The sequence below is a fragment of the Humulus lupulus genome, chromosome 7 (assembly GCF_963169125.1).
Source record: "Humulus lupulus chromosome 7, drHumLupu1.1, whole genome shotgun sequence".
NCBI classification, from domain to species: Eukaryota; Viridiplantae; Streptophyta; class Magnoliopsida; order Rosales; family Cannabaceae; genus Humulus; species Humulus lupulus.
In genome coordinates, this window is record NC_084799.1 from 7,179,576 (window position 1) to 7,192,770 (window position 13,195).

General features: G+C 38.2%; 2 protein-coding genes across 2 annotated transcripts; one reads left to right on the forward strand and one right to left on the reverse strand.

Moving 5' to 3' along the window:
• The first annotated feature begins 46 nt into the window (after positions 1-46).
• LOC133790523 (disease resistance protein RPV1-like) lies at positions 47-5,147 on the forward strand. Its single transcript, XM_062228186.1, has 5 exons — positions 47-603; positions 1,799-2,909; positions 3,019-3,321; positions 3,425-4,150; positions 4,244-5,147. Exons 1-5 carry the CDS (start codon positions 107-109, stop codon positions 4,895-4,897), a joined length of 3,291 nt encoding a protein of 1,096 aa, XP_062084170.1. The 5' UTR covers positions 47-106; the 3' UTR covers positions 4,898-5,147.
• A 3,830-nt stretch (positions 5,148-8,977) lies between these two features.
• LOC133791304 (uncharacterized) lies at positions 8,978-9,865 on the reverse strand. Its single transcript, XM_062229229.1, has one exon. It carries the CDS (start codon positions 9,863-9,865, stop codon positions 8,978-8,980), a length of 888 nt encoding a protein of 295 aa, XP_062085213.1.
• Positions 9,866-13,195: the final 3,330 nt, after the last annotated feature.

Here is a 13,195-nt window from a genome sequence, read left to right on the forward strand (position 1 = left end):
GATAATGTTCATGTATACAAAACAATGACTTTAATAATTTACCATACATAGTTTTGGTTAAATTATCATTGTATACATATAGTTATCAATCTCTCTAGGAATATCAATGGCTTCTTCTTCTTCTTCTTCTTCTTCTTCAATGGCTGTCCATTATGATCAAGTAAAATACGATGTGTTCATAAGTTTCAGAGGAGTGGACACTCGAGACAGCTTCACCAGCCATATCTACTCAGCCTTATGCCGAAAGAAGGTTGAAACCTACATAGATTACAAGCTTGAGAGAGGCCATGAGATCTCACCAGCTCTTCTCAAAGCAATAGAGGAGTCAAAGCTTTCACTTGTTATATTCTCTGAAAACTATGCTTCTTCTTCTTGGTGCTTAGATGAGCTTGTTCATATACTCGACTGCAAACACAGAAATGGACAGCTTGTTGTGCCTGTTTTTCATGGCATCGACCCATCCCATGTCAGAAAACAGAAGGGCAGCTATGAAGTTGCCCTTGCTCAACTTCAGCAACGGTTTGACACCAGCAAAGTCCAGGACTGGAGATCTGCTCTGGAATCAGCTGCCAATTTGTCTGGATGGGATTCACTAAACACCAAGTAATGTTTTTAATTTCATTTCTTGATGATTATTGTTTTGATAATTGAAAAGCTCACCGTGTATAATATAGAGATTATTATATGCAGGACATTCTATTATGTCAGATAAAAACTGAGATAACAACATATCATTCAATTTTTGTTACTATGCTACTTTTCACATATAAGTGAGCCTATTTCGGATCAGGTGACTTTTTTTTTATTGGGTCGTGCCCAGAAAATAAATGTGTAATCTCCTTTTGAGTATATGACCCCCCCAAAAAAAAGTCACTTGGTCTAAGATAGACTCGTTACAAAGAGCTCACACTTAGATAATAAAACCAGATTTGATAGAATTGAATCGTTTGTATCATGTGATTTTGTTACAATATTAATGAGAATATTGAAAAAATTAATCCAACAACCTAGATATTTCTCCTATACTTAGTCCCATTGTAAAACTTCCATAATTTTATCAGGGGAATTCTCCTATAGAAGTTTCACTTTAAGCCCTACCGGTGGGGCTCTCAGTATTCTCGACTCATGAACAATTTTTGGCGTAATTTTTTTTATGACTGTGTATATTGTAGCTATTTAGAGTTTCCTGCAAATTTTCTAGAAAATTCAGAATAGTTTACAATACTAAAAACTAAGTTCAAACATATTGTTGCACCCGTGACTAATTTTTTTTATGCGCATGGAAAGCAACATGTTTGAACCTAGTTTTCGGTACTGTAAACTATTCAGAATTTTCTGAAAATTTACAGGATGCTCTAAACAACTACAATATGCACGATCATAAAATAAAAATCGCATCGAAAACTGTTCACGAGTCGAGAACACTGAAGAGCCTCACTAATAGAGCTTAAAGTGAAGCACCTATACCTATAGAAGAATTCTCCAATTTTATCATATTCAATCTGTATTTTCATGTTTTCAATAGCAATTATAGTTTTCCAACTTGTTTTTTTATTGTTGGCAAATAATCACCTCATTATTCATTGTTGTGTCTTTTCTCTTTTTTTTGTTTTTTAACTAATCAAATCATATCCAATCTCAATATCTAAATATAACCATAAAGTAATAATTAATATTGTTGTCATCCTACATTTTTTGCCAAAGACAACCAAAATATATCTTTTTGTTTCATTGTGATTAGTTTTTATATTAATTTACCGATTAGGTATTGATATTTGCTTACATACATAAATGCTAGGCCTGAGTCCAAACTGGTCGAAGCAATTGTTGAAGACATCATAAACAAATTGAATAGTGTATGTGCACCATCATCAAGTGCTGATGATTCGAAGGGTTTGGTTGGAATTAGTAAACGTATTGAGCAAGTAATGTCATTGATAAACCTAGACTCGTATGATAATCGAGTAGTAGGGATATGGGGAATAGGTGGTATAGGCAAGACAACTCTAGCTAGTGTCACATTCACAAGACTCTTTCCTCAATTCGAAGGTGGTTGTTTTCTTCCAAATGTTAGAGAAGAAGCACAGAAACATGGGCTAAATCACTTGAGGACTAAACTGTTGTCTGCTTTATTAGAGGAAGAAACTTCAAGCACGAGCAACATGGTTGTGGGATCAAATTTTGCCAAGAGTAGGCTTCGAAGAAAAAAAGTGCTTATTGTTCTTGATGATGTGAACGATTCAGAACATTTAGAACAGTTAGTTGGAGACCATGAACAATGGTTTGGCCTTGGAAGTAGAATCATTGTAACAACAAGAGATATTCAAGTGCTTAGAAAAGGAGCTGATGATGAAGTTTATGAGGTTAAGGAGCTAGATTTTCATGAAGCTCTTCAGCTCTTTCTATTGAATGCTTTCAAGAATAGCTCTCCTCCTTCAAGAGATTATATAGAGTTGTCAAAAAGAGTGGTAGATTATGCTAAAGGTGTTCCACTGGCTCTTAAAGTTTTGGGTTCTTACCTTCATTCAAGAAGCCAAAAGGAATGGGAAAGTGCCTTGAATAAATTGAAAAAAATGCCCAATATGAAAATTCATAGTGTTTTGAGAATAAGTTATGATGGATTAGATGATAAAGAAAAGGATATATTTCTGGATATTGTGTGTTTCTTTAAGGGTGAAGAGAGAAGTTTAGTAGAAAAAGTACTGGATGGTTGTGATTTATTTGCTGAAATAGGAATAACAGATCTCATCAACAAGTCCCTAATAACTATGATGGAGAACAGAGTTTGGATGCATGATTTGCTACAAGAAATGGGTTGGGAAATTGTTCGCCAAGAATCTAAAGAGCTCGGAAAGCGTAGTAGATTGTGGATTGCAGACGACGTCTATCGAGTGTTGAAAACAAATACTGTAAGACCCTGCTGATTTCTCAAAAGCAGAATCCTTTCCAATAAAAAGTTGAATTTCTATGCACATTGCTCATGGTATGTACTATCTATGGTCATTTTTTTTTTTTCAGGGAACTGCAACAATTGAAGGCATATTTCTTGACATGTCTAAGATGAGAGATGTAGACTTGAATCCTGAAGTGTTTGTAAACATGTACAATTTAAGACTGCTCAAAATTTACAATTCTAACAATTTGATCAAGGGGTGCAAATTGCATTTCACTAGAGGTCTTCAGTGTCTCCCTGATGCCCTTAGATACCTTCATTGGTATGGATACCCTTTAAAATCTTTACCATCCAATTTCAATCCAGAAAATCTTGTTGTACTTGAAATGACTCACAGCCATATCGAGCAACTTTGGAGCGAAAATCAGGTATGTTCAACTTCTATTTGTAATAGATTTAGTGGTTGGACTGAAAATGATTATCAGCATTAGAAATCATGATTCATGTGCCTTTCTCTATTGTTTTCTACAGTACCTTGAGAAGTTAAGAAAGATTGATCTGAGTTACTCTGACAATTTGACTCAATTCCCAGATCTCTCTCAAGCTCCATGCCTTGAGAATATGAATCTGGGAGGCCATACAAATTTGCTGCAAGTTCCTTCATATCTTGAGTACTTTGACAAGCTAACAATTCTCGAACTCAGCGGCAATTCGAACCTGAAAAATCTCACAGCCATACCACAAAGACTTACGTACTTAGACTTAGAAGGCACAGGCATAGAAGAATTGCCTTCCTCATTTGGATCTCTTGACGAACTTTTTTCATTGATTCTCAGAAATTGTAAAGGCCTTAAGAAGCTCCCCGGCAGCATGCATAAACTGAAGTCCCTGGTTCATCTTAACCTGTATGGTTGCTCTTCTCTTGACAACTTTCCAGACCTTCCCATGGAAATAACATATTTAAATTTAAGTGAAACAGCAATAGAACAAGTTCCATCACAAATTGAGGATCTCTCCAGTCTCCAAATGCTAGATTTGGGAGACTGCAGAAGGCTTAAGACAGTGCCAAAAAGAATTATGCCTCTCACACAAGCTTGTAATGAAGATTATAAGCCTGATATTAACATTCTCTCTTTTATGAACTGTCTACAACTGGATGAGAATGCACTCGACAACCTTATGGAATGCGCACAACTTAGAGTTTGGCGCATGGCAACTGCAGCAGCAGCACTGAGGCCAATACCTGATGATGAAGAAGTAAGTCTCCTTAATCACTTTGTTAACATAAAATTACTCAAAGAGGCATTTTAGAGCTTACTTGATAACACTGTCATTCTTCTGGTGATGCAGGTACAGTCTCTACTTTTCGTTTGTTGTCCAGGAAACAAGATTCCGAGCTGGTTTAGCTACCAATCTGAAGGGTCTTCCATAAGTATCAAGCTTCCTTTACAATGGCTTACAACCAACTTCTTGGGTTTCTCTCTATGTGTTGCTGTTGCATTCAACAACTACGAGGATGACAGTACCTTGATTTTTCAAACTCAGTCCGAATTCACAACCCGCAGTGGTGAGAGCTACAAGTTTGATACCAAGTTGATAGGTTGGGTAGGAAATGAGTTTGAGGACTGGGGTTCTGCCACTCTGGTTAGATTAGTGAATGCAGATCACTTGTTCTTGTGGTATGACCATAGTTTGAATATCAATGAAAGAGAAAATTGGTACACTAACTTGCAGAGTGCGACCGAGGTCTCATTTGAGTTCAACCCCGTGGATCTTTTCAATAAAACTGTGGAGTCTTGCTACGTGAAAAAGTGTGGAGTCTGTCTAATATATGCTCAAGGTCATGATTCAACAATTGTTATGGATGAAGATGTTGGAAAGCTAACAGTGGGAGAAAGTAGTAAAAGTAAGAGACCCCACCAAGCTTTCGAACCCATTGGAACTGTCGTTTTCTCCGACGAGGGAGACAATGAAGAGGAGGAACCCCAGCCTAAGAGAAATTGAAATCATTCATCCTCCTTGGATGAACATGATAAGTATATTTCTCGGGTTGCTAATTTCGAACTTCTATCTTTGTTAGCATCAGTACTTGGCACAAATAAGGCATACTTATTCGTGAGTAGACCAACTCATGTGTATGTACATGTAGAGTTTGTCAGGACAGAGGGATAAGTATAGAACAATAAAACAGAGAAAACGAAAATGTGGCAAAACAGAGCATTACGCATGATAATGAACTGCCTATGTTAGAATTTGTTTGTTGTTTTCTTTTCTTTATGCTTCTTTTTCCTCGTCATTTCATATTGTATATTAAATTTTTTTGAAGAACTTGTTAATCTATGGTACGACAATCTCCAAAAGCTAATGGGGTATAGTTATTTCGAGCTACTTTTCTACCTTTCTTTCCCATTCCATTATCTATATTAGAAAAAAAATTGAGAGACAACCATATTTCACTAGGTCGAGAAGGATAAATAAGTTAAAATTGATAATTATGCAAAGACACAATCCATAAAACCCAAATGAGAGATAGCAAAAAGATGAAGAGAGAAAAGAGAGGCTAGAGTGTATTGCAAAAATAGAGAGAATGTATTCTAGGTTACAAAACTTATAAGCCAAGCCTTTTATATAAGGCAAAAGATATAAAATAACAATAATTAAGGAAAGACTAAAATACCCTCAAATAATAACTCTAACACCCCCTCAAACTCACGATGCAGCAACAATAAGCATCGAGAGTTTGCCAACTAGAAATTGAAAACGAGAAATAGAATGAGACTTAGTAAAAAAGTCAGCAATCTGTAAAGAAGAAGGAACAAAAGGCAAAGTGATAGTGCCAAGCTTCGAGTGGTGACGAGTGAAGTGACAATCAATCTCAATGTGCTTGGTACGTTCATGAAAAAATGAGTTGTGAGCAATCTGGATGGCACTCTGATTGTCACAATACATAGGAGTGGGTTGAGAATGACATACACCCATATCTACAAGCAGCCATCTTAACCAAACAATTTCTTTGGTAGTAGATGACATAGCGCGGTACTCTGCTTCAGTGGAAGATTGGGAGACAACAGTTTGTTTCTTACTTTTCCAAGAAATAAGAGAATCACCCAAAAAGATACAGAAACCAGTAACAGACTTCCGATCCGTGGGATCACGACCATGATCAGCATCAGAGTATGCACGCAGCTCCAAGGAAGAAGTGGAGGGAAACAAAAGGCTTTGAAAGATAGTACCCCGAAGATACCTCAAAATGCGAAGAACAGCTGCCCAGTGAACAGTAGTAGGAGAGGCAACAAATTGACTAACAATGTGAACAGCATATGCAATGTCGGGGCGAGTGATAGTGAGATAAACCAAACTGCCAACAATAGTGCGATACAAAGTAGGATCATGCAAGGGAGTGCCATCAGAAGGAGAATACTGAACATTGAGCTCAAAAGGAGTGGCAACTACTTTTGTATCTGTAAGACGAGCACGGTCAATAATGTCAGAAGTGTATTTTGACTGAGAAAGAAGATAGCCTTTTGGGGAGAAGGCAACTTCAATACCCAGAAAATACCGAAGAGGCCCCAAATCCTTCATCTCAAACTGAGAAGCTAATTGAGACTTTAACACTGCAATTCCATCTAAATCATCACCAGTAATGATCATATCATCAACATATAAGGAAAGGAGAATACGACCTGCATTAGTACACTTAACAAATAGTGCTGAGTCATGATTACTTGAGAGAAACCCAAGAGAAGTAACAACATTGGAGAACTTCTCAAATCATGCTCGAGGAGCCTGTTTGAGACCATACAGAGCTTTCTTAAGCTTACAAACTTCTCCATGATTGTGAGGGACCCCAGGAGGAGGAACCATGTAGACCTCTTCATGTAAATCGCCATTCAAGAAAGCATTCTTAACATCCAACTGAGATATATTCCACTGACGAGCAGATGCAACTACTATAAGAGCACGGACAGTAGTCATTTTTGCAACAGGAGCAAAAGTTTCCTCAAAATCCATACCATACTGTTGAGAAAATCCCTTAGCTACTAATCTAGCTTTGTAGCATTCAACAGACCCATCAGACTTGGTCTTGATTTTATAAACCCAACGAGAACCAATTGTATGTTTACCAGGAGGTAAAGATACCAAATCCCAAGTATCTGTCTTGTGCAAAGCTGAAAGTTCCTCATTCATAGCATGCTGCCAAAGAGGGTCAGTAACTGCTTCTTTATAGGATAAAGGCTCAGAGAGACAATGAATAGACGCTAAAAACGAAGTGAAAGGGATAGAATAAGACGAATAAACAAAATGTGGTAGTTTAGTAGACTTACGAGTGCGCTGAGGATAGCAAGGAGGATCTACAGTATCAGAAGGATCTAGAACAGCTGTAGGCGGAGGTGTTTCAGAAATGTCAGCCTGCGAAATACCAGTATCAATAGCTCGAGACCTGCGAGAGTAATGACGTGGAAAAGGGACTATAGGAGCAGGAGAAGATTCAGACTCTACAATTTGAGGAACTTGAGGAGAAGAGGTACTTGTATGCTCGCAAAAAGGATCAATATGAATAAGATCTGATTTGGTCAAGTTGTGAGTAGTGCCAGGAATAGAAAAGAAGGGTATATGCTCAAGAAAAACAACATGGCGAGATACATATAATTTTTGAGAAGTTGGATCAAAACAACGATATCCTTTTTGGCCATCACCATAACCAAGGAACACACAAAGTGCAGAGCGTGATGACAGTTTTGTACGCTCTACACTAGGACGAAGAACAAAGCAAGTAGAACCAAAGACTCTCAAAGAAGAATAATCAGGAATATGTCCATATAGTTTTTCAAAAGGGGACAAACCTGAAGTGATTGAAGATGGAATCTTATTAATAAGATTGACTGCAGTGAGAACTGCTTCTCCCCAAAACTGACTAGGCACAGATGAGGACAACAAAAGAGAACGAGCAGTTTCAATAATGTGTCTATGCTTTCTTTCAGCAACACCATTTTGTTCAGGGGTATCTGTACAAGAAGTTTGATACACAGTTCCATCTAAAGCAAGCAAATTACATAATTTATTTGAAGTATATTCACCACCTTGATCACATCTAAAACATTTAATAACATAAGCATGTTGAGTTTTTACATAAGCTCGAAAACGATCATAAATATCATAGAAATCAGAACGGCATTTCATTAGAAAAACCCAACAAAATCGAGTGTGATCATCAACAAAAGAGACATAATATCTAGACCCTCATTTTGTAGCAATAGGAGAGGGTCCCCACACATCAGAATGAACTAAGTCAAAAGGTGCAACAGAACATGAAGTACTTTTACTGAAAGGTAAAGCAGAAAATTTTGCAAGTTTACAACCACTACAATCAGAAATATCATGAACTTGCAAATCTCCTAAGGTTCCTGTAGAAGCTAAGAATCTTAAACGGGAAGCTGAAACATGACCAAGGCGAGAGTGCCATAAATAAAAACTAGACGATGATGGAGACAATCGAAAGGAAGACAGATCAACACTAGGAGCTGCAAATACTGATAATTTCAGCTCATCCAAAACATATAAACCCCCCCGCCTACGGCCGGTCCCAATCAGCTTCTGAGACTGCGGATCCTGCACATGACAAGAAGTAGAAGAAAAAGACACTGAGTAACCAGAATCACACAATTGACCAACAGATACAAGGTTTAGTGAAAGCTTAGGAATATGGTAAACATTAGGAAGCGATAAATGATGACTGACAACAGAACCAACACCTGCTAATGGCATAGGAGTACCATCAGCAGTCATGACAGGCACAGATGATGCAGGACACAAGGAAACAAAAGATTTCGAATGTGGAGACATATGGTGCGAGGCTCCAGAATCTAAAATCCATGTAGAGGATGTCATACCTGAAGAGCTAGTAGGGGGCTGACCTACCGAAGAAGAGGCGGACATGGCATGTGGCTGCATGGTAAGAAACTTCTGAAACTGTTCTGAGAGGGCAGCAAGAGCAGGATTGGAAGATGAGGCCCCAAAACCATACGAGTCAGATGGAGGTACAGTAGCAGCGGCATTAAATTGCGGAGGACGGTATGGTCGAGGTTATGAGTGGTTGCCAAACTGTGGTTGGCTACCATAATGAGGCGGTTGATTACCGAATTGAGGAGGTCTGAGTTGATGTCTTTGTTGCTGAGGTGCACGATTTACTAATTTAGGACACTGAGCCTTCCAGTGACCTTTTTGTTTGCAAAAGCTGCATTCATCAACTCCAACCTTTGTGTGAGGTTTATTCTCATGGTGAGTAAAGTGTCGAGGAAGAACTACCAAAACAGAGGGACTGGGTGCTGGGAGGATGCCTTTTCCTGCTTGAGACTTAAGACGAATTTCATCTGCCAATAGTTCACTAACTACTGAATCAACCGAAGGAAGTGGAGAACGATGCAAAATAGAGCCACGGAGTCCCTCAAAGTCATCACGAAGTGCCATCAAAAACTGAACCAATCGTTGTTCCTCCCTACGAGCAATATATGGTGCAAAAGCTCGTAATTCTGCAGATTCAGTAAGGGCCAATTGATCCCATAGATCTGTCATAACTGAATAGAACTCTTGAATACTCATATATTTTTGTTCAAGAGCTCTAATATCTGATTCTAATTGATATTGCTTTGCAAAGTTAGACTGAGTACACAGCCTTGCAAGATGGTCCCAAACTTCCTTCGCTGTTTCATACTTGGCTGGTTGGGTACCTATGGAGTGTTCTACAGAGTTGTTTATCCAAGTAATAATTTTTGAATTATCCACTTCCCAATTTTCTAGCAAAGTTGCATAATCCGCTTTGTCATTTGTTGGTTTAACCAAAGTTCCAGAAACATAACCCCACATCTTTTTCCCTTTCAAAAAAATTTTCATCACATAGTTCCAATAAGAATAATTTTTTCCATCTAACCTCACACTAATGGATTGAAGGGAATCATCTCTATTACTTGCCATTTCAGAAACAAATTTCCAAATGCTATCTCAGACAAAAGTTCCCAAATTCTGCAATATGACGAAACCCTAAAATTTCATAATGAACACGAAAATCACATACCGAGTTACTGCAAAGATGCTTCGACCCAATTTGCTGCAATACGAAGGAGACCCAAGTTGGATCCGCAAAAGCTATGGTTACGCTTAAGAAATTCAATTCCATAAACCCTTCTCTGATACCATGATAACTATGCAAAGACACAATCCATAAAACCCAAATGAGAGATAGCAAAAAGATGAAGAGAGAAAAGGGAGGCTAGAGTGTATTGCAAAAATAGAGAGAATGTATTCTAGGTTACAAAACTTATAAGCCAAGCCTTTTATATAAGGCAAAAGATATAAAATAACAATAATTAAGAAAAGACTAAAATACCCTCAAATAATAACTCTAACAAAAATAACAATGCATACCACAGCAAAAAAAATTAAGATATCTTTCTTTTTCTTTCAATTTGGAATTCCTTTATCAACTTCATATAAATAAAATGCATCATTATGGTAGAGGAAAGCTATTAACAAGTATTCTCATTTGTAGATTATTCAGACCCAAAAAAGAAGGAATCTACAAGTGCAAAAATGAGTATCCATACAACAAAAATACCTCCAAAAATATAGGTGTACAAAATCTGGAAAAGAACCGCCGATAGGATGTCTTCCCTTGACCAGATTCGAGTTTCTCCTCTACCTAAAATCCAGGAAAGATAAACTTAGCAAAGTGAAAAACCCATTTTAGTTACACCCACACACACACTAAAATAACATCACAATGGCAAACATATTTGTCCAACGCTAACATTACAGGAATGTCAATTGATTTAGAAACAGTTGCAACAGAGATTTGAGTATAGAACCCACCTCTTCCATTTCTTTTTTCTGGGAAGATTTTGAAACCGATCTCCAAGCAATGTAAAGCAACCGTAAACCAAAAAATGCATAAAGAACTGCACATCAAAGAAAATAAGGCACAGTCCAGATTAATATGATGATATAATAACAATGGATAGTCGAGCAAAGCATGAACCAGTGCAACTTAAAGAACAAACGAAACTTGTGCAATCAAAGAAGCAAGAATAAAATATTGAAAAGTCACCACCACCTCTAAGCTTCTAGATAGATTGCTCTAGAAATTTCAATCATTGCTAATACTATAGAATTATCTAGAATTATATAATTAAGTTTCATAAAAGTTATAGAACATTCTAGAAGTTTGTTGTGTTTAGAAGAAAGGTGATTTGCTAGATTTTTCTAGTTTTTGGGCCAAGCCCACTATCAAGTAGTTTCTAGAGTTCTCTAGCATATTCAAGTTGAGTAGTATAAATAGGGACCCTAGGTCCCTTGGAAGGGTGAAAAAGAGTGAGTACACAAAGTGCATCTAAAAGTGTTCCAAAGAGTGTAAGCTAGAGTGTTTAGTGTGTGTGGTCAAGAATTGTAATCAAGTCTTGGTGTAATTACTTCTGTATCAATAAAGTAATTACGTTTTCACGTGTTGTAGCGTCCAACAAGTGGTATCAGAGCCGAATCAGGGTCGTACCGAAAGAGTCCTTTGTTGAGTTTCTTAGAGTGATCGTGTGTGGTTTAGTACTACAGAGTTTGCACGATGGGTGACCTTCAAGTGGTCGGTGGAATTAAGAAACTTAACAACCAAAATTACAACACGTGGTCGATGCACATGGAGGCATATCTCCAAGGCCAAGACTTGTGGGAGATCGTTGGTGGCAATGAAGTCACACAACCGGAGGATGCAACCGCTTTGAAGAAATGGAAGATTAAAGCGGGCAAAGCCATGTTTGCGATTCAGACCACAGTTGAAGATGAAATGTTGGAGCACATCAGGCCAGCGAAGACACCGAAGGCAGCGTGGGATACTTTCGCATCACTGTTCACCAAGAAGAATGATACGAGATTGCAGCTTTTGGAGAATGAGCTTCTCTCAATCAGACAGCGCGACATGACGATCAACCAATACTTCACCAAGGTAAAATCTCTTTGTCGCGAAATCTCTGCATTAGACTCTGCTGCTGGCATGTCAGATGCTAGAATTAGAAGAATTATTATTCATGGATTAAGGCCAGAATTTAGAACTTTTATTGCTGCAATACAAGGTTGGCCAACCCAACCTTCTCTTGTTGAATTGGAAAACTTGCTAGCTAACCAAGAAGCGTTAGCTAAGCAAACATCTGGAATCTCATTAAAGAGTGACGAAGAAGCACTCTTTAGTGGTGATAAGAAAGGTCGATCTCGACCAAATGCTAGCAAAAATTTTAAGAAAAATGATGACAAGGATAGTCATCATGGAAGCTCCCAAATAGGGGGAGCTCAAAAGAAAGACAACCGGCATGTCCAGTCAAAGAATAACAATAAATTTGATGAGAAATGCTACAACTGTGGAAAGTATGGCCACATGGCTAAAAGTTGCTGGTTCAAGAAGAAAACTGCAGAAGGTAATGCAGCCACGTCAAATGCAGAAAAGACAAGCGATGAAGAATGGGACGCAGAAGCATCTTTCGCCGTGGAGGAAGAAGAATTAGCTCTAGCAGCTACTGTTCCAGGAAAGATCGACTACAATAATGATTGGATAGTCGACTCTGGCTGTTCAAATCATATGACAGGAGACGAAGAGAAGCTGCAGAATATAAAGGTGGTCGTGTAGTGGTAACAGTCAACAACTCAAGATTACCGATTGCTCACATCGGTAAAACAACAATCACGCCGAGATTCAGCTCAAAAGAAGTTTCACTCCAGGATGTCTACCATGTATCTGGGATGAAGAAAAATTTATTGTCAGTAGCGCAACTTACGGCGTCGGGCCACCATGTCGTATTCGGTCCTCAAGACGTCAAGATCTACCAAGATCTTGAAATCTCTGGAACACCGATGATGAGAGGACAACATTTAGAGTCTGTCTATGTAATGTCAGCAGAATCGACTTATGTAGACAAGACTCGAAAGAATGAAACAACAAATTTATGGCATGCAAGGCTAGGACATGTCAGCTACCACAAACTCAAGGTAATGATGAAGAAGTCTATGCTGAAGGGTCTTCCTCAACTCGAGGTCAGAACAGAGACCATATGTGCCGGCTGCCAATACGGTAATTGCATCAATTACCGTATGAAGATTCAAAGTTCAAAGCCAAAGCATCATTGGAGCTAGTTCATTCTGAAGTATTCGGACGAGTCAAACAATCATCAATCAGCGGCATGCGGTACATGGTTACATTCATTGACGACTTCTCAAGGTATGTGTGGATTTTCTTTATGAAAGAAAAATTTGAAACTTTTTCAAAATTTA